At 50.0% G+C, this 25,316-nt stretch overlaps 1 protein-coding gene across 1 annotated transcript in view; it reads left to right on the top strand.

The window, feature by feature from the left end:
• Positions 1 to 24,113, top strand: part of ZBTB7C (zinc finger and BTB domain containing 7C) — a 104,954-nt gene extending 80,841 nt beyond the window's left edge. Inside the window, exons 2-3 of the mRNA XM_006835116.1 lie at positions 11,630 to 12,853; positions 23,462 to 24,113. Coding sequence (XP_006835179.1) covers positions 11,646 to 12,853; positions 23,462 to 24,113 — 1,860 coding nt within the window. The 5' untranslated portion in view covers positions 11,630 to 11,645. The remainder of the gene's footprint in view (positions 1 to 11,629; positions 12,854 to 23,461) is intronic.
• Positions 24,114 to 25,316: the final 1,203 nt, after the last annotated feature.

Here is a 25,316-nt window from a genome sequence, read left to right as displayed (position 1 = left end):
TCTGGAAGCTCATCTGAAACCTGTCCACCATGGGTGACCCTGCTGGTATTTAAAATACCGGTGGTATAGCTTTCAGAATCACAGCAACTCACAAGCCACGACAGTACAGTAAACTGACAGACGAGTGGTGGCTATTTGGTTTTAAGTGGTTTTAAGTTTAAATTTAAACTGTCACTTTAAATTTCAAGGACATTTGTGTGCATGAGCAGTTGAACCTTCCAGGGGTTTATGCTGAGTGAAATCAACCAATTACAAAAAGACAAATGTCATATGATCTCAATTATATAAAAAGACACGAAAAGGCGAATGTATAGAAATCAAAGTTTATTAACGATTACCAAGAGTGGGAGGCAGGAGAGAAAGGGTGTTAGAGGTAATGAATAACTTGCATTGATTAAGGGTCAGTTGCATAGCCAATTATTGTAATTGCTATTAATAAGTCATACACCTGAAAAAACTTGAATTGTCAAAAATTATGTGATAGGTATATTTACAACAAAACAAAAAATAAATTTAAAAAAAAAATGTAGCTGCTGAGGCTACTTATGTACAACCAAACACCTTATGGAATTTGGTTTCTTAGTTTGGAGATTAGGGGTCATGGTTTCATGGGATATCCCAGTTAATTTGGCCTAATAATATATTTAGTACTTAGCTTATTGCATAGTGCCTGGGGTCTTAAAAGCTTGCAAACAGCCATTAATGACACAACAATTGACCTGTTGTCACTTGGAGCAGCAGAGGAAGAAATCATCAGAAATAGGAGGAGGATATGGAATGTGTCATTAATTACCTCCATGAGCAACTGCCTTCTTAGCCATGAGACCAGAAAAACTAGATGACGTTGCCTGACTAACAAGGCTGAACATTTTGATCAAAGATTTCATAAAAGAATTCTGGTCAAAAGGGCGGGCGGGTGGCGAGGGTGCAGGCAGAACAGAATTTAAATTCTCATGCACTCTAGAATTTCTGGAGCCATGGAGGGTGGGTGAACCCTAAAACTATTGACCTGTGATAATATTTAAACATGAAGCCAAAAATAATCCCCTCAGTCTTCTCAAAACCACACAATAACTCAAAAAAAAAAAAAAGTCTGCCTTAAATATCACTCTCTTTTAAGAAGTATGAATATGAGGTAGGAACCTTAGAGGGCAATGAGTTTATGTTAATAAGGGAGGAACAACTCAGAAAACGGGGGTGAAAATGGTTCAAAATCGTAAGCATATAAGGAGCGTCACTAAATCGTACATGTTCAAACTGTTGACTTGGTGTCTGTTTTGCTGTGTATGTTCTTAGTAGTCTTTTAATTCCATTTCCCTGTGAACTTTCCTATATTCTCGACAACAAAATAAGTAAAAGTTTACAAAGAAAAGCTATTGGTAGTTATTTTTCTGTTTTTTACTAGTTTCTCTAGTATGCTGTAGATCTTTTCCTGATTTGTTGATATAAGCTCTCTCTTTATAAAGGAGCCCTTCCTCGTCTATTTTACAGGAGTCCTGGTGTGGCACTGTGGGCTAATGTGTCAGACTGCAAAGTTGTTTGAACTGCAAAGTTGGTGGTTCAAGCTCACCAGTTGCTCCTTGGGAACCCTATGCAGGGTTATGGGTTGGAATCGACTCTACAGCACTTACTAACAACTTATGTTTTACAAGTGTTTTTCCTGGTTTATTTGTCTTTTGATTTTATAATGAAAGTTTTGATGTACATACGTTTTTAAATGATCTATTCAAATTCATCAGTCTGAGTTTGTATTTTTTGAGCTGTCTATCTGATTTAGTGGCTCCGGAGTCCTGGTGTGGCACTGTGGGTTAATGCGACAAACTGCAAAGCCGTCTGAACTACCAGGCTGGCTGTTCAAGCTCACCAGCTGCTCCTAGGAAACCCTATACAGGGTCAGAACTGACTCAATGGCACTTAACAACAACAACAACAAAATCTTATTCAGAGAAGCATTTTGCCTTTGAAGAAAAAAATCTTCAATATTTTCCTTTCTTCATTCTTTTATCTTTTTTGTTTGTTTGTTTGTTCTTTTTAACTTTTAAATCTGTTGTACCTATTTTGATGTAAAGTGTGAGCCAGCTATTTTGTATTGTTTTATTTTCACATGATTGACTAGTTGTCCCAATCCTATTTATTGAAATCTAAGATAAAAATGGAAATTTATCTTTATTATATGCTCAAGTCATATGTATATGAATTTGCTGTTGTTGTGAAGTTCCATCAAGTCAGTTCCAACTCATAGTGACCCTATATAGGGTTTCTGGGGAGCAGCTAGTGAGTTTGAACCACCGACCTTGCAGTTCAAACCAACCTTGTGGTTCAGTGCTTATCTGACAGTACCATACCTGGACTGTCTGCCATTCTATTCATCAGTCTTTCTAGTCATGATGCAGTGCCAAATATTTTATTTTTGTGGCTTTGTTTTCATAGAGCTAGCCCTATCACCCATATGACATTTTCAAAAATGCCTGGTCTATTACATGGGACAAGATCTATTTTAAAAATGTTGAAGAATTTAAAGTTTATGGCATTTTTTAAATCATTTAATTGAATATTTCTATGAGCTTTTTTAATCCCCCTTGTATATAAAGAGACTTGTTCATAGTGCCTGGCCCATAGTAGGTCTTACATAAACAGCCATTACTATTATTGTTGTGTGGTACTGGTGTGGGTGGAGTCCTGGTGTGATGCTGTGGGTTAATGCACTGCACTGTGAAGTCTGTTTGAACCACAGGTTGGCAGTTCGAGATAATCTGCCGCTCCTGAGAAACCCTCTACAGGGTCACTGTGGGTCGGAACCTACTCAAAGGCACTTAAGAACAACGACTATTGTTGTCATTATTTCTTTTATCCCCACATCTTTTCTTTGCCTTTCTCCCTCTTGAGGGGAAAAAAACATCTGGGCTATTAGTTGTTTATTTTTGTAAATGAACTTTAGAAATCAGGCTATCTAATTTCAATAGAAGGCGCTCTGGGAGGGTAGTGATTACGAATCGGGTTGTGAATTGCAAGGTCAGCCGTTGGAAACTACCAGCTATTCTGCAGAAGAAAGATGAGGCTTTCTGCTCCTACAAAAATATGTTGTTGTTGTTGTTGTTAAGTGCTGTCAAGTCAATTCCAACCCATAGTGACCCTGTGTAGGGTTTCCAAGGAGCAGGTGGTGAGCTTGAACCACTGATCTGGAAGTTCAAACGACTTTGCAGTCTGATTCATTAGTCCACAGCGCCACACCAGCCTCGGAAACCCTGTACAGGGTCGCAATGAGTCGGAACCGACTCCACAGCACATAACCACCACCACCACTAATTTCAGTAGAAATGCTGACATTTTAATTTTTTTAATATTAATTTTTATTCAGATAATCTTACATTTATTGAATTATTTAAAGAGAACTAGCATGTTATACTGTAGGATAAGCACTGGATTGCTAACTTCAAGGTCAGCAGTTCACACCCACCAGCCACTCTTTGGAAACCCTATGAAGAGTGGCTATGAGTCAGAACCAACTTGATAACACTTACCAACAATAACAGCATCTTCATAATAGTGTACCTCCCTACCCAAGAAGGGTCTATCTTTCCTTTGATTTAAGTCTTGTCATAAAGCATTTCAATAGTACTGTAAAAGTTTCTTTATATAGATCGTACGTATTTCTTACTAACTTATTCCTAGGTATTAAAGCTATTTTTTGTAGCCAAGTAAATGCGTTCATGTAACATATATTTGAACTTGTCCGTTGTTTCCATAGGAAAGTGTCAAATCATATGGTCTATAAATAATGATGTTTTTGTGCCAACTCTTTAGCCTTGCAATTCCTATTCAGTATTTTTGATCTTGAGACTTCAGAGAAGAACCATACTTACTAGGTACAAAGAAATTTATGAGCGCATTTCTAACTCATCAATCTCTCAGCCAGGCTTTGGTTGGTGGCTGGGAATGGGGGTGAGGGGTCCTGTACCTCAGAACATTCTCACTGTAATTTATGACCGTCAGGAGGGAAGAAATCTCAGTGCAAATGGATAAATAAAAATAGTGCTGATGGTTGGGAGTACTTACTTACTCTGTAAGGTGTTGGATGGTGAGGCCCTTCCCTGAAGGTTTTGGTGCTGGACTTCTGGGCTGGGATAGACATGACAAAAGGAAGGAAGACTCTAGCCACCTGAGATTTGCATTGGGGGACTGATCGTAGAAGGGAAGGTAGACTCCTAACCCTGTTCAGAAGGAAACTCTTACCGCTGGTATCACACAGTTCTCCATCACTGGCTTCTGGGGTCCTACCCAGACACCTAGGTGGCTGTGGTCCAGCCCTGACATGGCCCATCTGTGACCCACTGGCTCTCACATCCCTGGTCACAAGACCACCCACACTGGACTACTTATTGTCTTTGTTTTCTTTTGTTTTGTTTTGATATTTTGCTGTGGATTAGTCTTACCTGCTCAGTATATCTGGAAGACCCCCACCCAGAAGCAGGTTTTGGGTCTTCCTTTGAATCCCACACTGCATGAAGCCCAGGCCAAACACGTGGTTGTTGTTGTTGTTGTTAAGTGCCTTGGAGTCGGTTCCTACTCATAGCGACCCTGCACAGGGTTTCCGAGGCTGTAAATCTTTACGGGAGCAGAATGCCTCATCTTTCTCCCGCGGAACCGCTGGTAGTTTTGAACTGCTGACCTTGCGGTTCACAGCCCGATTTGTAACCACTATGCTACCAGAGCGCCTTAAACACGTGGTAGATGACCAATAACGTTTTGTTAACTGACAGATGTTTCCTACGGAAACTGTTTGGGACAAATGACCTCTCATTTCCCTCTCTAATTGCCCTGTTTTTGGAAGGGGCTCCTAGAACCAAACAGCTGTCCCTCCTGCAGTAGGCAAACTGGGAAATTATAGCAGAGAAGAGGCCAGGCTCGAGTGTAAATAGGGAATGGAACTCTCAGAACAGTGTAAATTCTATGCAGTTAAGTGCCATAGAGTAGGTTCCAACTCATAGAGACCCTGCATGGGGTTTCCAAGGAGTGGCTGCTGGGTTTGAACTGCCGACCTGTCTATATAATAACATTATATGTGGCTGTGCAATTATGCCTGTAAATTGCAAGCTTCCAGTTGGTTCTTCCTCAGTCAGACGCCCCGCGGTTCTTGTGGTGGACGGATGGCATTTGCTTAGAAGTAAAGTGTAAATTCTGAGGCAGGTCTGAGATTTCACTGACCTAAGGATCCCAGCAAGGAGCTATGGTAGCGTAGTGGTTCGGGCTGTGAACCACAAGGTCAGCAGTTCGAAACTACCAGCTAGCTGTTCTGTGGGAGAAAGATGAGGCTTTCTGCTCCCATAAATATTTACAGCCTCAGAAACCCTGTACGGGGTTGCTATGAGTCGGAAACCAACTCCATAGCACACAGCCAAGGATCCCAGCAGGGAGGGTTGGGGTCCATGAGGCCATCCTCTGGCTTGATGGGGACCTTGTCTCCAAACCGAGGCAGAGAAGAGCAGGAATGCAGGAGCAATTTTTGAGGCACAACTAGGACATCTGGAATGAGACCTCCCTGTGTGACTCTGACCCCCTTCCTCCCACAGCTCCCACCTCCTGGAGCCACTCTCCAACTGAACCCCACCCCACTTCACTCCAGAGGCCTGGGTCAGGGAGTTCAGGGGAGTGGCTGTGAAGAATGGGAACAACTTCACGGGTCAGGGTCAGGAGATGCAATCTCTACTCTTCCCTCATTCTCCAGCTCTGCTGGCTGTTGACGACTCCTGCCTCAAGTGTAGTACCAAGCAGATTCCTCTCCCACCTCTTCCCTCCCTAATTTCCCTTCCCATGACCTCCATACAACCCAAATGCCTCGTCTCAGTTTTCAAGGTCTGGTCGCCTTGTCTTACCATCCCACCCACTCCCAAGACACCTGCCACAGACAGCATGGGCACAGCAGCTAAATGTGCACACCTGAGCAGTTCTCAGCCTTGCTCCTCGTCCCTCCGCACCCCACAGAACTCACCTTTGTCTGTCCCAGCTGTGGTCCCCATACTAGGCATCCACTTTCCTAGCCAGTGTGAACCAGCCCCTGAGTCTCATCTACCACACTGGGGGCCCTTAGCATGGTTTGGCACTGTAGGATGAGTATTGGACCACAGGGTCAGTGGTTCAAAGTCACCAACTGCTGCTTGGAAACCCTACACAGGGTCGCTATGAGTCAGAACCAACTCAACGGCCCTTGATAACAAACACGGATGCAGCCGAGGAGGCAGGGACACACACAGAAGCAGGCCTTCTAGAAGGAACACAAAAGTACCCCCAATAAAGGATAAACAATCAGATGTCCCCACATCACCTTTTCAATAACTAGTAACATGCCCACTCCTGTGAAGGAGAGAAACCACACTGGCAGAAAGTCTAAACAGAAGCAGCACCCATCCATGGGGCCAAGGTGTGTTGCACACCAGTCACCCCCTCAACCCTACGCCCAAGTTTATGCAGGCTGCAGGGAGCGACAACAGAGCAGCCATTGCCCCTCCTGAAAAGACACCCCCAGGCAGCTGGGAGTCCAGAACTCAGTAATGCACAGTAGCCCAGTGGAAGACGAGTGATCTATTTTATTATCTAAATTTTCAGTGGCTTAATAAGGTTTAATAAGCCTCCCAAGGAGCTTTCTGGCTCAGGAAATCGCCTGTAATAAACTCACATAGTAAATCCTTTATTTTGAACATACAGAGGTGTGCAATTTTTCTTAATGGAAAGCAAGTCTCCTCCCCAAACCGGAACTCACTCCCTCGCCCTCCGCACCCCCTACCCCCCCCACCCCCAGTTAGAAAGGGACAGTGTGAAGGGGCATCTCTGTTTGCCTGCCCAGTTCACCTGCAGAGGGACCCAGCTACCTCTCCAGCTTGGATACTCATACACTGCCCGCTCCCACCTCCTCACTAGGACCCAGGAAGGGGCTTCTCCTTGCTTTTCATCACCACCCCTCCAGCTGCCCTTTTAGGTACCCCCAAGTGTGCCCTTAATGTATATTTTATCCCTGGTGAGACTTTAGAGGAAACTGGTGTTGTAGCACTCAACCACAAAGTCGGTTTGAACTGCAAGGTCAGTCAGTGATCGCTATGACTCGGGACTTGACGGCACTTAACAACAACAAGCCCACCCTAACTTTTGTCCCTCTTCCCAGTATTAAGAGTGGTCTTAGACTTTGTTCTGATAAACAGCAAAGAAATGTGGAGTGTGAGTGGGGAGATGGAGGGAGGATGGCAGTGATGAGATGAGGATGGGACGGGGACTAAGGGGTGCAGGGGACAGAACCCAGCATGAGACAGGAAGTCTGGGGTGTCTGATACTTAGCGACTTCTGTGACCTTGGGCAGGTCAGTTCACCAGTCTGAGCAAACAGTCCCTCCTGCACACAGAGACTTTAGGAAAATGGTTGTGAATAAGCTTCTCTTATGCAGAAGAGTTCAATGAGCATCAGCTAGCCATGGGCACATCAACAGAGAATGATGAAACTGGTCATTGGAGAGAAAGCTCAGGGACATAGAGAATATCTCTGTTGGGCAGCGCAGTGGGTTCACTGTTGCTCTGATGTGGGAGCGCCTGCCTGGCTTTGGGCTATGGCAGAGGAAGGAAGCACAGGGCACATTTCACAAAAGCAGCCAGCTCCAAACCCCAAGTCCAGGGGGCTGCATGGAGCCTGTGTAAGCAGAGACTACAGGTTCCAGGCATGGTCTGGTGGGAGACACAGCAGACAGGCCAGCTTCACCAAGCTTGGGGCTCTGGTTGGGGTGCTCATGCCTGGCGGGGCTCAGCCTCCCAGCCCACAGGTCTGGCCCCAGTCTCTGGGGCAACCAAGGCCTCAGGGCCATTCCGGGGCCATGCAGTGGGGCCCGCCCTACACAGGGGAACTGCCAAGAGCAGGGTGGGGTGCCCAGCAGAGATCCGGGGGTGGCCAGCTACTTGGGCCCAGGCCTCCCCACCCGACAGTCCTCCAGTCCTACTCGGGCCCACCACTCCCTGTGGGTTTCAGTGCTTACAGCTACCACAGGGTGTAGGAACCTGCTGCTGCTGCTGCCCAACCCGATTCCTAGGTCTGCAGAGAAAATCCACATCCTTTGTCTGCCAGGTGTAACCCCGCCCTAGTGCCCGCCCTTGCCCAAAACACTAATTCCACCAGGTGGCTTTGAAACACAGGCCTGGGCCAAGGAGGAGCCTGAGCCTGGGGATTTGGCAAATGACACATCACCCTGAGCCCCAGATGTGCTGAGCTGAGCATGGATTTAGGGGAAAACTGTCCAAAAATCCCACTACCACCACCAAAAGGCAGCCACAGAAAATAGGAAAGAGAAGACTTGGGGTAGAAATCAAGTTCCTGTCCTGCTGTTTTCTAGCTGTGTGGCTTGGGGCAGGTTGCTTAGGCTCTCTGATCCTCAGTCATTCTCAACCGTCAAATAAGGATCATAAAACCAGCAGTAAGGATGAAATAGTCCCAGTGTCTTATGAGTAGCAATGTCAGGTGTTCCCAACAAATGTTTTTGAGCCTCTGTTATGTTCTTGGAGCTCTGGTAGCGCTTTGAGCTAAGGACCGGACTGCTAACCACAAAGTCAGCAGTTCAAACTCACTAGCTGCTCCATGGGGGAAATATGAGACTGTGTGCTGCCATAGCAATGTACAGACTCAAACCCTAAGGAACAGTTCTGCTCTATCCCATAGGGTTGGTATGAGTTGGGATCGACTAGATGGGGTTTTGAGTTTCAGTACGCTTCTGTCATCCCTCTGTGGCACAAATGGTTTGCACAGCCTAGTGGTTATGAATCGGGCTGTTAATTTCACAGTCAGCAGTTCGAAACTACCAGCTGCTCCACAGGAGAAAGATGAGGCTTTTTGCTCCTGTAAAGATTTACAGCCTCGGAAACCCTGTGCAGGGTCGCTATGAGCCAGAACCGACTCCACGGCACATAACAATAACAACAACAACAACTAATCAGAATGCTTGCAGTTCAAATTTATCCAGCAAAGCCACAGAAAAATGGTCTGGTGATCTGCTTTTGTAAAGAGAGATTCCAAAAGGAAAAGAAAGAAAGAAAGATTCCTGTGGCGCTCAGTTCTATAGCACACTAGTACACAAGGTCGTCCCAAGTCGGAATTGACAGCTACAGGTCAAGGGAGAATGAGACAGACCCACAAGACAGACCCTGCCCTGGAGTGAGAGAACACTCAGGGGAAATCAGAATTTCAAAGAACGCATATATGCCCCTCTTTCTTCCTGTAATTTTTTTCAATCCTCTTCTTACCAGAGTTTTATATTTTGCATTGAAAGTCCACTGACCATTGAAAGTGTTTTGTTTTGTTTTTCATTTAAGTGTGTATGTGTTTGATTCTCCTCACACACACACCCCCTTACTCTTGGAGACAAACCCGCCTTATTTGGGGTAGGGAGGGGAGGAAGGGGCCCTGGCATTCCTTCTGAGCTGGCTGCTGCTGCCAGGGCATGGGAATCTCAGGGTCACCAGGGAAGCTCCAAGAGTGGGGGTTAGGGGCACCTCTTTCCAAGGAGGCGGTCAGGCAGCAAATGGCAGCCTCCCAAGTGAGCCTCCTGCCTGGAAAAACAACCCCAAGCTCTCAACTCCCGCGGTTACATCCGCCTCCCCAGGAGTGGAACAGAGGTTACAGAGCCAGGCAGCCTGGCCGCCTCTGCAAAGCAAGGGCCACCTTCTGCTTCTAGCTCCTTGAGGTCATGGTAGGAGTGATCGGATTGCTCATAATCATTGAAGGAAGTGGTTTCTACCACCTCCCCTTTTCATCATGAGGAAATAGAAACCCAGAGAGGCGGAGGGCCCTCCCTACCTCACACAGCTTTGTTCCCTGATTCTGATTGCCAATCTGACTTTCCGCCAAAGACACGGAGGCAAGACATTCAGTGTAAGGACTCATGCCCTCCTTTCTTCTGTGCACTGGGAGAAGACACTACACAGGAAGACGTGGACCCCCGACATGTGGTCTAATCAGATCCATCTCCTCTATTTAATAAAAAAGGGAAGGGCTTAAGAAATACATGGGAATTAGGCCTGAAGAGCATTTTTTAACCATTTTTTGAAGTCCCTGGATGGTGCAAATGATTTGTAGTTGACTGCTAGACTGAGTTGGCAGTTTAAATCCACCCACCCACCCAGAGGTGCTGCAGAAAGGTCTAGCAAGCTGCTTCCTTATAGATGAACCGATGGAGCAGTTCTGCTACATAGGGTTTCCAAGAGTCAAAATCGAATGGACAACAGCGGGTTTGGGTTTCCTGGTTTGGTTGTCCTGAAAGAAATATGCCATTGTTGTTGTTGCTGCTGTTAAGTGCCATCGAGTCAATTCCAACTCATAGCGACCTTGTATGGGGTTTCCAAGGAGCAGCTGGTAGGTTTGAACAGCCAACCATGTGGTTCGCAATCCAGTGCTAGCCCGACAGCAGCACACCAGGAGTCCAAACTTGGCTTTAAACAGCTAATTCCCTACGGGTTTAACGAACCCTGGCTTTTTACTTCACAGCCTGATGGTCATTTCATTTACCATCTTTTCAGACAAAGAAACCCCTCTGTGAGGACTCTCGCTGTCCACAGGGTGGCTTTGTTGGGATTTTTGTTTTAAAGTATCACCTAGGATTTTTTAAATGGTTGTACTCTATTGATTTTGTTAGACTGACGCATTTAATAACCATCTATAAGAAATTTGCCGTGGTAAATATACCAAATCTATCATGCCTATGAAATGAATAGTACCCCTCGGTGAGTTATCTATTGCAGCATAGTAAATGCCTCGGCGAGTTAGCAGCATATAACCACCACAAACATTCCCTATCAGCTTTTGTGGGATGGGAATTTGGAAGCAGCTTAAGCGAGTGGTTCTGGTTCCAGGTCTTTCCTGAGCTTGAAGCCAAGCTGTCAACTAAGACTGTTGTCAACTGAAGGCTTGCCTGGGGCTGGAAGTCCACTCTCAGGGTGATGCGTTCACGAGGCTGTGAGCTGGAGGCCTCAGTTCTTACCACGTGCACCTCCTCCTGGAGTGGCAGCGATGAGAGATACCAAAGCCAGTAAGGCCAAGGCAACAATGACCAGGCCTCAGAAGCCACACAGGGTTTCTACAATATCCTATTGCTTACACGGCCCTGACGTTCCCCAGTGGCCCTGCTATGATACAGGTTGTTGTTGTTAAGTGCTGTCAAGTCCCTCCTGCCTCATAGCGACTCTGTATACAGTTTATGAGGAGTAGCTGGTAGATTTGAACTGCCTGACCTTGTGGTTCACAGTCCAGTGCTGATCCACAGCACCACACCAGCGGAGGGAGCAAAAAGGTAGGTAGGTAGTCAGGCAGGAAACATGTGGAGGAAAGAGCCCAATGTTACCAGGGAAAGCCCCTCTTTTGACTCATGAGTGAGGTTTGGAGAAGCTGAAAGGCAGAAGGACTGTCTTTCTAGAGAAGGGGTAGCCATAAGCAAAGGTCTAGAGGTAAGCAGCAGCAGGGGTAGTCTGGCCAGCGTGGTTGATGGAGAAGTCCTGGGCCACTCAGGGCTGCTGTTCTGGAAGGAGTCGAGAAGTCCTTGATCGCGTCTGAGTAGGCCTTCACTATGAGCCGGGCTGCCTCTAACCCCGTCTTCCTCTTGTTCTGGCAGGGCTCTGGCTGAGATCATGGCCAATGGCATTGACGAGCTCATTGGCATCCCCTTCCCCAACCACAGCAGCGAGGTCCTGTGCAGCCTCAACGAGCAGCGTCAGGACGGGCTGCTCTGTGACGTGCTCCTGCTGGTGCAAGAGCAGGAGTATCGCACCCACCGCTCCGTGCTGGCAGCCTGCAGCAAGTACTTTAAGAAGCTGTTCACAGCGGGCACCCTAGCCAGCCAGCCCTACGTCTACGAGATCGACTTCGTGCAGCCCGAGGCTCTGGCCGCCATCCTGGAATTCGCCTACACCTCCACGCTCACCATCACCACCTCCAACGTCAAGCACATACTTAACGCAGCCAGGATGCTGGAGATCCAGTGCATCGTGAACGTGTGCCTGGAGATCATGGAGCCCGGCGGGGACGGGGGCGAGGAGGACGACAAGGAGGATGATGATGATGAAGACGATGAGGATGAGGAGGATGAAGAGGAAGAGGAGGAGGAAGAGGAGGAGGAGGAGGATGAAGACACGGAGGATTTCGCAGACCAAGAGAACTTGCCGGACCCCCAGGACATCAACTGCCACCAAAGCCCTTCCAAGACGGACCATCTCACGGAGAAGACTTATTCAGACACACCCAGGGACTTCCCGGATTCCTTCCAGGCGGGCAGCCCTGACCACCTGGGAGTGATCAGAGACTTCTCCATCGAATCCCTGCTGAGGGAAAACCTGTACCCCAAAGCCAACATCCCTGACCGGAGGCCCTCCTTGTCACCATTCGCCCCGGACTTCTTCCCACACCTCTGGCCTGGAGACTTCGGTGCCTTCTCCCAGCTGCCCGAGCAGCCTATGGACAGTGGGCCCCTGGACCTGGTCATCAAGAATCGGAAGATCAAGGAGGAGGAGAAGGAGGAGCTGCCCCAACCCCCGCCCCCGCCTTTCCCTAACGATTTCTTCAAGGACATGTTCCCAGATCTTCCTGGGGGGCCCCTGGGCCCCATCAAGGCAGAGAACGACTATGGTGCCTATCTCAACTTCCTGAGTGCCACCCACCTGGGGGGACTCTTCCCCCCCTGGCCGCTGGTAGAGGAACGCAAGCTGAAGCCCAAGGCTTCACAGCAGTGCCCCATCTGCCACAAAGTCATCATGGGGGCCGGGAAGCTGCCACGGCACATGAGGACACACACTGGGGAAAAGCCATACATGTGCAACATCTGTGAGGTCCGCTTCACCAGGTGCGCATGGGTCAGGGGCTGGGAGACGGGCATGGGGCGGGGGCTGGGAGATGGGCATGGAGGGCCAGGGCCGGCAGAGACCAGTGAGGTTCACTTTCTTTTAAAGAGCTAAACATTTTCTCAAACACAGTCTTAGGTGGAACCCCAAGATGTAAAACACTTAAGAAGACCAAAATGTTCTGGTTCAGATGCAGGTGAAAGGCCCCCGGTGCCTCCTCTCCGTTTCTGCACTGTAAATCCAGGGGCCCATGGAACCCAATTTGAAGATCCCCAGTGCCATGAAAACTCCTTTATTTTACTCTGAGGAGCTCTGGTAGCGTAGTGGTTAAGAATCGGGCTGTGAACCTCAAGGTCAGCAGTTCGAAACTACCAGCTGTTCCGCGGGAGAAAGATGAGGCTTTCTGCTCCCATAAAGATTTGCAGCCTCGGAAACCCTGTACAGGGTCACTATGAGTCAGAACTGACTCCATGGCACATAACAACAACAACAACAAAGCAGCAACTAAAACCAAACCTGTTACTATCGCGTCAGCTCCGACTCAGGTCAGAGTAGGCCTGCCCGTGGGGTTCCAAGGTTGTGATCTTTACAAGAGCAGAACCCACATGGTTGGCAGGTTCAAACCACAGGCCTTCTAGTTAGCAACCAAACTCACTGAAATCACTGCAGCCCCAGGGCCCCTTCAAGTAGCAGCAGCTGCCTTTTCCTCACAGCTGCCCTCAGATTCCATCTACTCACCCTGCAAAGATGAGATGACTCATCAGAGTCATCCTGGTTTCTTAGTGGACACTCGTTGTTGTTAAGTGCCTTCGAGTCCGTTCTGACTCATAGTGACCCTGTATAGGTTTTCCAAGGAGTGGCTGGTGAGCTTGAACCACCAACCCTGCAGTCCAGCACATTAACCCGTAGCAGCACCAGGATTCTGGTAAATGGCAGAGCTGGGCCTTGAATCCCAGACCATGGCCAGAGGATGATCGATTGTTATCCCTACAGGGCCTTTCCATCATTTTGGGGGTCAGACCTACAGGGTGAGCTTTTTCATGTTCTCCTTGTGACCCTCCACATTAGAGGCTTTCTGCTGTTGTACAATTCACTCAAATCAGGACTTTCCAAACCTTTCATCTTTCATAGACCCCACCACCAATAAGTCCATGCTGACTCATAGCAATCCTACAGGACAGCGAACAGTGCCCCATAAGTTTTCCAAAGCTGGGGTCGTATGGAAGCAGACTGTGACAGCTTTCTCCCATAAACTGGCTGGTAGGTGTGAATTGCCAACCTTTCATTAGCAGCCCAGCGCTTGACCACCGTGCTACCAGAGCTCCTTTATCTTTGACAGACTTCATCCCATTCAGCAGATGTGTGTTACGTTCCATCTCTGCAAAGTTTGATAGCCAAGACTGACTTGTACAATAATGTGGGGTCACTTAAGGCCACTGCTAGATTTTCTTAGACCTCTCATTTATGGACAATAGGGTCCACTGGTAGGTTGGTGGTGATGGGCCTGGCATTGAGTTGGGTCATTTCAGTGTATGTATGGATATGGACAAAGCCCAGCATGGTCCATGGTCCAAGAGTCCACCTGAAAGACCCCACGTGTTCTATGATGCTACCATACACCATGTCTTCTTGGAAACACTGTTGGAAATGGCTGGGGTGTACTCTTCTGGTTCTCTTCCCGAGGTTTGGTCTTGGATGGAGCGGAATGCTGTGAATCAGATGAGGTATGAAAGAAAGGAAAACGTTTTGAGGGAAAAAGCAAGCTGAGTTCTGTAAAGTAATGAGACTGAAAACTCTACTTGAAGTTGCCAGAGAAGAAGCTCAGCTTTAAGAGGCAAGAGGGTCCCGAGGTCTCCCTTCACAGCTGCTTCTCCAAGGGAAACCCTCGGAGAATCTCCCCAGATCCTTCAAGGAGACAATGGAGGGGAGAGTCCTGGACCCAAGGTGTGGTCCATTCCTCTGTGAGGTGACCTGCGGCTGGCTCCACCACCCAACACTTGTGACCATGACATGTTCTGTCTGCTCCCACTACTTCTGTAAGGCTGGTGGACCCTAAGTCTTCTCGGCGCCCCTTGCTAATGGTGCTGCCATCCTGATTCTGCCTCAGGCCACACACACCTCCACCCTTCTCCTGGTCACTTAGCTCCACCGGGTAGGGCTAGAAGCCTAACCAAGGCTTGACAAAGGCACAGAAATACCAGGAGGAGGCCCACAAAGTGAAAGGAGACATCTGAACTTGACCTTCAGATAACTGACCTTCGGCTTCTCTGCAGCAGGCAACTCCCCATCCTCTGAGAGAAGCTTCAAAGCCAAGGGGCGCTTCACAGGCCAGATCTACACAAGAGTCCATGTCCGCCTTCACAACCCTTGCCTGCCAACTCAGAGGCATCTCTCTCCGCTGATGACTGATAGACCTCAGGGAACCCCCAGGTCTGTGACACCTCAGGAGACCAGACAGTGAGCCCCCAGCCCTCACCTTGCTCTGTATTACAGGTGTCAGTGCCCTGTCTATACGGTGTCCTCTGTAAGGGTCACACAGCTCTGGGCCTTCCACAGGGCACGTTCTTGACCTGGCCAGTCATTGCAGACAGACTGCTCACCCTCTCCACACTAATTCTTCTCTGAGGAGATGAGAGAGAGAGAGCACTCTGGCAGCCCACAGGGTAAGTACTAGGCTAGTAACCAAAAGGTTGGCCTTCCAATCTGCCAGCTGCTACTCAGAAAAAGAGCTAACGATGGGCTCCCATAAAGATTGTTATTGTGAAGTGCCATCAAGTCGGTTATGACTCATGGTAACCCTGTATAGGGTTTCCAAGGAACTTGAACCACTGACTTTGCAGTTCAAAGTGCCTTTGCAGTCCAGCACAATATCCCACAGTGCCCCGTCAGGACTCCATAAAGATGACAGCCGAGCAAACCCTGCGAGGCGGTTCTTCTCTGTATCGTGGGGTATGACTTGACATCATCTAACAACAACAAAGCTGTGCTGTATTAGAGGCCTACATTCCAGAACCTCCCCTCCCTGCGCATTCCTGGTGGTCACTCGATGGCCTTTGTGTCTGCACTCTCCCACCCGTTCCAGGCAGCCATGGGTATTTGTGGGGCGGGTCCAGCCATCCAGCCATCTGTCCTGACCTCCCCTCAGAACTGCAGACATCTGGGCTGGGCCTGTCTCCTGAGGCAGCAGCTGTCTTCCCCTTCCTCAGTTCCCTCTGGGCGTGACCCTCTAGAAGGTTGGGAAAGCTCTGGGCCCATTCCTTCCCAGTAACAGAGGAGCCCCAAGGGAAGGCTTTCCCTAGCTTGCCTCCCATGAGGGACCTGAAGTCTCAATGTGGCCTATAGGCGTCCCCTGACCCCATTGCATACTGCAGATTCACTGGGTCATTGCTCCCTGTCCTTGGAGCTGCCCTGCAAGAATCTTTCCAGTCCTCAGAGAACCCCAGCCCTGGCCTGCTCCAGTTTCCCTGTGCTTCTCTCTGCACCAAGCCCCTCCAAGATCCACACCATTCTTCTCTCCCCACCCCTCCAAGATCCACACCCTCCCCCCAGCTTCCCTGAGCCTGAGAGTTTGGCCTAGGCTGCCTCTTAAACTTGAAATTCCCAAACTAACTCCATACATGGCCAAGCCATTCACTGAGAGTAAGCTCCCCCGCCGCCCAATGTCTCTCCCACTCACTCACCCTGGACAGGAAGACGGACCCTCAGTCCTCTTGGGTAGCATTTTCCAGAAAGTGTGCCCGTGGAGCCCAAGTCCTCCCTTCACTGAGCTGAGTCTCTGCTCCTTCATCAGAGCCCAGAGCCGCCTGATCCCCATCTTCCATCCCTCCCATGGGTCCTCCCATCCCAAGGTGGCCCTCTAGCCCAGGCTCCAAGTTACAAGTACCCATGGGGTTCCCCAGCCTCAGGCCCAGGGTGCAAACATGAAATTTTAGCCTCAGGTGCTAACGCCCAGAATGCCCACACCCATGGGAGCAACATTCCTAATGATTCAGCAGCCACACTACAGTGTAGGGGAACAGTGTCCCTTTCACTCCTAAGGTCCTGCTCCTGCTTTATTTTTCTCGAGTTTCCAAGAGCAGAGGTCACCCCAAAATGGTGCTATTATCTTGGTGTCAGGAACTCGCTGTTGAGCGACGGCCCCAGACCTTCACCGGCCCCACCACTGGTCTATCCAGATGTGAAACATCCAGGAGACTGTTTCACAGACTCCACACGGTCCTCATCTAGCTCTGGCCACCTGTAATCTCTTGGGCTCAGAGTCCCCCACCTATTGTGTGCCTACAGTCTCCCAGTCTGGTCCACAGTTTCTTCCTGAGAAAGTCCATTCCTGCCCAAACTGACCCAAAGACTCTGACTTTGGACATAGAACAGAGGCAGTCTGGAGCCAAAATGATTCCATGCTTTCCTCATCCTGAACTTTGGCCTTCTAGTCCCAGTAAGTCTGAGAGCCAGGGACCCAAGATAGGAAGGACTGAAGGGTTCTTCAGAGGTGGCACCTAGGACCAGCCTTGAGCAAGAGCACATGTGACCTAGGGAAGACAAGAGGACAGCTGTCTTATTGCCCCACTTGCCCACCCACATTCCAGGTGGCCCCTGTCACCCTTGGTCATCCCAGCCCCAGCCATCCCTGTGACCTTCACTCCCAGCCACTGTCTTGGACTACAGGCAGCAGGAACTGGCCTCCTGTCTCACCCAGAGGTCATGGCTATGCATCTTCTTGACTCCCAGCTCACCGAGGGGCTTTGGCCCCCAGGAATGGGACAAGTAGTGAAGACCAGAAATCACAAGACTGGAGAAGAGACCAGCACCCCCCACCCCAGACAACATGCCCTCCTGGGAAAGGGGAACAACCTCTTCACTCTACAAAGGCACCTCTGATCTCCACCAACATCCAGAAAGGCCACGGCTCGTCTCCAGCACTCTCTATCCGGAGCCAGCCAAATGCTCACCACACCCTTCATCCCCACAGCGAGGCCTGGAGCCTGCCTTTCTCTCTTTATTTCTTTATTTTATTCCTCCTGCTCCTGGCAACTCTGGCAACCTTATTACGATAATGTAATGTCATTAGCAGTGGCAGCAGGAAGAGAGTTTGTCTCTGGACCATCAGGTTGCCCAGAAGTCTGGGTGGAAGTCTGGAAGCATTATTCTGATCAGGAGCTTTTATGGAGAGCCAGGGATTCCCGGACCTTACCTGTCACTCAGAAATGAGCTCATGAAAGAGGACATCTTTCCCGAAGATGAGAGCTTCCCCACGCACAGGAAGTGAAGATGCAAACAAGGCTTGGAGGCCCTGTGACTTGGTTGGTCTCAGGAGGAAATAGCAAGTGGAGAGCCCAGAGCCACAGAGGAGCCAGTGGGGTTGGAGTCAGTGGGGCATTCTGAGAACTTGCCCCACTGACCAGGGTCAGTCAACAAAAGAGGCTGGCAGAGGCCATGGGACGGAACATCTTCAGGCTGAGGTATAAGTGAGCATGTGGCCCATTGGGGCTGAGGGCGGGGAGCTCGAGAGATTATAAATTAGACCCCCAGATCTCCTTTCCTAGCGACTAGGAGCTAAGGGCCTAGCTCCTGAGATTCAGACTAGAAAATGGTCCCACCAAATGTCTGCCTCCAACTACAGATCCAACTGGTATAGGAGCATGTTGTGGTTGTTCAGTGCCATCAAGTCAGTTCCAACATATCAGTGACCCCATATATGGTTTCCGAGGATGTTGGTGGGTTTGAACCACCAACCTTGTGGTTTGCAGTCCAGTGCTGATCCTATAGCTCCACCAGTCACTAGAAAAGGACATCATATTCGGTAGTGGGTCAGCGAAAACGGAGCTCTCAGTGAGCTGGACCAACACAGTCACGGCAACAGTGGGCTTGTGAAGGTGTTGTTGGATCAGGCAATGTTCGCTCTGTTGTGCCTACGTTCATAATGAGTGGAGTGTACTCAACTGACAAGCACCATCAGGCCAAGTGAGAAGATTCAGTACAAACTCACTCCTGGGAGGCAGACTCTCACAGAACACCTGAGATCAAAATGTGGAGACTGCCCCCACTTTACAGATCAGGAAACTGAGGCCCAGGGCCATGAAGGAACTGGATCCAGTTCTTGGAGCGTGCCTGGCCCTACATCCGGCTCAGCCACTGCATTAAAGACACATGAAAAAGGTCATCCTCAAACAAGGAGACCGTGTGGCCCGAGAAAGCCACTCCCTCTCTGCTTCTTGGATTTCTCGTCTTTAAAGTGAAGGAAATGGATCTGATCCATGTTTCCAAGGCTCTGGGAAGCTGAGTTCTGATCAAGCAGGTTCCTGGGCCCCAGTGACTCAGAAGAGGAGTCTGAATGTGCTACTGCACTCCTGGGAGGAGGGATGATCTCTAAAGTTCCCTCAGCACTAAATTCCAAGCTGTATCCACAGTGACCCTGGCCTCCGCCCCCACAAACAGTCTCCAGTTAGCAAAAAGAGCGCCTCCAGGGGGTGCACCCTAGCCTCTGGCCCCAGACAGAATGCTGGCTATGAAAGCCCCAGCCAGTGTGACTGTTGTGTCTTTTCTGAGGGTAGTCCTGATACACCTAGGCTGGAAGTCCCCAGTGTGCAAAGCCGTCTTCTCTCCCTGCTCCCCAGAGCAACTTGCAAACCAGCCCTTCCCCAGATGACACAGGCTCCTTTACCCTTCCCAATGGGATCTTTAGGAAAGCTGCTTCATATCTTTGAGACTCCATTTCTCTCATTGTCCATGTGAAGACCTCTGGGGTCCCTGAACTAGTGTTTTCTCTGGCCCTTGGTAGTGGTGGTGTTAAATGCTGTCCAGTCAATTCTGATTTATAACCACTATGTATAGGGTTTCCGGGAGTCCTGGTGTTGCACTGCTCCTTGGAAACCCCATATAGGGTCACTATGGGTCGGAACCGACTCCACTGCATGTAACAACAACAACATAGGATTTCTGAGGAGCAGCTGGTAAATTTGCACCACTGACCTTGCGGTTCAGTGCATTACCCCACAGCACCACACCATGCTTCCGACCCTTAGTTGTTGTTGTTGTGCCATTGAGTCGGTTCCAACCCATAACAACCCTGTGCAGGGTTTCCAAGGCTGTAAATCTTTATGGGAGCAGAAATCCTTATCTTTCTCCCATGGAGCAACTGGTAGTTTTGAACTGCTGATCTTGAGGTTCACAGCCCAATTCATAACCACTACGCTACCAGAGCTCCTTCCGACCCTTAGTAGGAGCTCAATAAAAAGAAGTCCCTGTCAGTGTCTTGCACTTGGACCACAAGGTCAGGAGGAAGATGAGGTAGTGTAACTCAGAAAAGATCGAGAGTCTTGGAAACCATATGGGGCAGCGCTGCTCAGTCCTACAGGGGCATTATGAGTCGGAATTGACTCGATGGTAGTGGTTTGGGGGTTTTTGGTTTTCTGATACCCATGAACTGATCTTTGCTGAAATGTCATTTATTTTGGATCCTGGAGTGAAAAATCAGAAGCTGCGGATATTTCCAGTAGGCCCTCGTCATTGAAAACGGTCCCTGGTGACCCCGTTTGTACTGAATTACTAACTGTAATGTTGGATGTTTGAATTCACCCAGCAGCACATTGGGAAAAAGGCCTGCTGGTCTCCCCTAACATCACGGCCATTAAACACCATGCTCCTCTGAGACACTTGGGGTCCCCAGGAGCTGGAATCAACTCAACGGCAACTGATTTGGATCTTTTTAAACAATGAAAATTTCATAGCTGTCCGCTATTTAAGAGTGACCCTAAAGGTCAGTAATGCTAATTATGTGTAGTCAGGATATTTTAAAATCTACCTCATAATGTTGAAGGGACGATTCGATGGCATATGTTCCAAGTCCCCCTGAGGACTCTGCCAGGTATGGTGAGGGAGGGAGTCACACAGCCTGTAAGGAAGCCCAGCCGGCTGCTAGGCATAATGGTTCCATCAGAGCCTGGCGAGTCTGTCCCAGGACATGTCCCTCAGGACTGTGAAGTAACACTTACTGGGGTACACCTGGCCCCAACATTTTTACACAGGTGAGGAAAGAGGCCTGAGTTGGGAGCTGACAGATCGGAGTTTTTATGTCCCAGCTCTGCCTTTCTCATCTGTGGGAGAGTTGCCTCAGAGAACTTCAGTCTGTCCACCTGCAGAGTACAGGGTTAGCTGAAGGTGATCCATGGATAATACTCACCTACTAGCTGAAAGGTCGGCAATTTGAACCCATTCAGATTCGCCCTTGAAGACAGGCCCGGTGCAAACCTCCTGGATCCGTTCAACTCTGCACATACCAAACGGCTAGGAGCCCGAATGGACTTGATGTCCCCAGAACAAGAGTGGTTCTCACAGCGCTGGTGACTCTGTGGGTCAGGCATTGGGCTGCTAACCTCAAGGTCAGCCGTTTAAACCCACCAGCTACTCCTCAGGAGAAAGATGAGACAGTCTTCTCCTGTAAAGATTTACAGCTTTGGAAACCCTATACATGTCTTTATGAGCTGGAGTCAGCCCAATGGCAGTGAGTTTGTATGGGGGGGTCAACCGTGTCAGCAATATCTAGCACCATATGTCAGAAATGCAGGTTCTTGGGTCCCACCCTAACTCTTTGTCAGACTGTCTGGAAACAGGGCTTGGTAATTGTGTTCTGTCCAGTCCTGACACTAGTCTGATGCAGCTCCAGTGAGAAACGCTGCCCCAGTGCTCTGGACGCCCCTCCCTAATCATCTGGATGGAAATTGAGTTCCAGACACAACAAAGTGGGGAGGCTGCAGGCCCCCCCCCCCCCCCCGTGCAGGTGGTGGGAGGGGCAGAGGGGTCTGGAAGAGAGAAGCGTCTTCCCTGCTCATCCCAACGCACCACTCAGGGTACAGGTTGTTGTTGTTGTTGTTAGGTGCCATCGAGTTGGTACTGACCCATAGTGACATTATGCACAGCAGAACGAAACACTGCCCGATCCTGGGCCAACCTCACTACTGTTGCCACGGTGGAGTCCATCGAGGGAGGAGTTGAAAGGTTCATCTGTGCTCTCTCATACTCTCCCCTATACCCTGCCAGTGTCCACAAAACCTGCTTTTCTCCCCTCCTGGCCCCAGAGGAACCATCCCCGAAAATGAGAGCCAGTGAGACCTCTAGTGGCCAGGAGAGGCCAGGAGCCTGCAGTCCTGGACTGTGTTGAGCCAGGCATTTTACAGAGGACACTTGGAGTCTACATCTGCTCCCACCTCAAATCTGAGCCTGCAGTCACAAACGGCTGCTCTGCCAGACTCCACCTTTGGGAAGGAGATGGGTCTGGACAAAGCTTTCCAGCCTGTGAGGCGTGTTCGGGAAGGTTGCAGAATGACAGTGAGAGAGCAGCCTGGAGTTCTTGCCTGTCCCACCTCAGCTGGGCTCATAGCTCCTCAAGCTGGTTAACCCAGCTCTCAGACTAGAAAACAACTCCATGATGTCAGTTTCCCTTTCAAGCACCCCAGGAGGTCCCAACTCATAGTGGACCTGTACAGGATTTCTGAGGAGCAGCTGGTGAATTTGAACTGCCAACCTTGTGGTTCAAACTGACCTTTCAGTCCAGTGCTTATCCTGTAGCACCACACCTGTCCCCCTCCTTCTGCCCTAGACAATGAGAATTGATGTCTGGTCCCAGGTTCAGCTTTACACAGAGAAGTTAAGTAGCTTACCTAATGACACCCAGCAAGTCAGCCCTGGGTTTGCAGCTGGAGCAGGGACTCCCAGACCCTGAATGGAGCCCCACCCCTACGCCATACCTTGCCTCTGAATAATACCGCTTACACTTGGGAAAGCTTTCCCTAGATTAGGCTGCATTCTTGCTGCACCTGGATCTTTTGTAAACCCTGAGATTGTCTACAGACAAAGAGAGCCCAAGGCTTAGGATAAGAATGAGACCCGAGCAAGGTGCGACCGGGCCTCTGTAGCCACCCAGATTTGTGCTGATGACAGATGACTCAGTAGCTTCGGGGTGCGGATGGCACCCAGGACTTTGGGCAGAAGCCTGGGGTAACACAGGAGAGTGTGGGCAGAAGGTTAAAGTACTGTCCAGTGTAAGGGGACTGTGTACCATCAGAAGACAAAGGAGAAGCCACTGACTTGGGGGAACTTGCACCTCCAACCAACCCCCAGCCAGTCGGTGTTCCAGTATATGAGATTTGTTGTTAATGTTGTTAAGTGTCTTCGAGTAGATTCTGAGTCATAGCAACCCTGTATAGCGTTTCCAAGGAGCAGCTGGTGAGTTTGAACTGCCTGCCTTATGGTTGGCAGTTCAGTGCTGATCCTGTTAAGCCCTATCAGGAGTCCATATATGAGATGTGCCCCTGATTGAAAAGGGGTCACTCCGTTATTTTGAGCTGCATGTAAAAGGGGTTCTGGGATACAGGCCTTTCAGAACTCTGCTCCTTCTTGACCCCTATCCGTCACCATCCCTCTAACCCAGGTGAGTGGCCACACCTGTCTGGAACAGGGTAGCAGTAGAAAGTAGAACCTAATACTGGCCCCATTCCTGAGATTGACCCTGTGGCAGTAGGGAGTCCCAGTAGGTTCTAGGAGGTGGGGTAGTAGGGAGGTGGGCGTGGCTCCGGATGTTCCACCTGGAAGTGACCTGGGGCTCTGTATTGCAGGCAGGACAAGCTGAAGATACACATGCGGAAGCACACCGGGGAGCGGCCCTACCTGTGCATCCACTGCAACGCCAAGTTCGTGCACAATTACGACCTCAAGAACCACATGCGCATCCACACGGGCGTCCGGCCCTACCAGTGTGAGTTCTGCTACAAGAGCTTCACACGCTCTGACCACCTGCATCGCCACATCAAGCGCCAGAGCTGCCGCATGGCGCGGCCTCGTCGTGGCCGCAAGCCCGCCGCCTGGAGGGCCGCCAGTCTGCTCTTCGGGCCCGGTGGCCCCGCCCCTGACAAGGCGGCCTTCGTGATGCCGCCTGCCCTGGGCGAGGTGGGAGGCCACCTGGGCGGCGGTGCCGTGTGCCTGCCGGGCCCCAGCCCCGCCAAGCACTTTCTGGCTGCGCCCAAGGGCACCCTGAGCCTGCATGAGCTCGAAAGGCAGTTTGAGGAGACGCAGATGAAGCTGTTCGGGCGCGCGCAGCTGGAGGCTGAGAGGAACGCAGGGGGCCTCTTGGCCTTCGCGCTGGCCGAGAACGTGGCCACGGCCAGGCCCTACTTCCCGCTGCCCGACCCTTGGGCCGCTGGCCTGACCGGTCTCCCCGGGCTGGCCGGCCTCAACCACGTGGCTTCCATGTCTGAAGCCAACAACTAGGCTGGTCCTGTCCACCCATTTCTGCCCCCACCACAGGCCCGCTCTGCCCACCCCATGGGATTGAACTTTGTTTTAAAAACAAAAAAGGGAACGCGGAAAGAATCTGAGCAGTAGCGGTATTTTCTCAGCCTCCTAGGGAAGCATGCCTCCCTTTTGCTGGTGTTTGAGGCGGGGTACCTTCTCCCAAAGGGTCTAGAACCAGTTCTCGTCTCTCCCTGGCTGTCCCTCTGGTTCTAACAGAAACTCCCAAGAGCCCCTTCCACAGAGGTGGGACCACACCCTGGGTACCCAGGAGCATTTTGGAGATGTTGGGAGCTGGACCATGCTTGGCTGGGAGGCGGAGGAGTGAAGAGCGAACAGGGATGAGCGCAGGGTCTGATGGGCAGCCTGGTGGAGCCCCATTGCCGTATGGGGTTTGCTGTGACATTCCTAGCCTGCTGTCAGTGGTCTCCATCTTTCGGTAAAACGTTCGCCTGCCACATGGAAGGACATTCCCTGTTCACCGGGAGACCCTGGAGTCAGGAGAAAGGCTGTTGGAGCTGAGCCGGGACTAGTTTCTCCCCACCCTCATCCCGTGACCTTGGCCTACTCAGTCTTCTGTGCCTCCATTTCATCTGCTGAGAAAGGGGCCACACACACCACACACCCATCCATTCCTCCAGAATGAATCATTGAGACGGTCGGGCTTGGCACTCCAAAAGTGGTGACACAGTTCATCTTACCGAATTTAGTTTTTGTCACACGTACTTCTCCAATAACAGGTGAGAAATGTGGCCAAACTAGGTGGCGGTGACAGAAGGACATGGGCGGTCCTCAGGTCACAGGCAGCTGTAGGGGTTCTGAACCATCCTCTAGCAGCAGCAAGTCTGTTAGTGTCTGCCATCCTGGGGAGCACTTTCTAGCATCTGCCCCATCTCCACAATCCCCTCCCCCCAATCCTGACAGAGTCTGGAGACTCTTGGGGACATAATCACAGAGACAGACAGTTGGCACTGCCTCCCTCCACCTCGATTCCTGAAAAACAGACCAAATCAAATGCCTGGCTACCCAGGATTTCTGTTTGCTTTTCCAGTTGTAGGTTTCTCAGGGCCCTGGTATCAGAGGTGTATCTACGGAAATAGCGCCTGTGGCAATTAGTTTTAACTTTCTGAATGATCTCTCACAGCTGGTGACAGAAATGGATGGTGAACAGAAACTGCTCAC

This window comes from Chrysochloris asiatica, unplaced genomic scaffold (genome assembly GCF_000296735.1).
Source record: "Chrysochloris asiatica unplaced genomic scaffold, ChrAsi1.0 scaffold00015, whole genome shotgun sequence".
In the NCBI taxonomy this organism is placed as follows: Eukaryota; Metazoa; Chordata; class Mammalia; order Afrosoricida; family Chrysochloridae; genus Chrysochloris; species Chrysochloris asiatica.
The sequence above is the reverse complement of the archived record's forward strand: the minus strand, read 5'-3'. Positions and strand labels throughout refer to the sequence as shown.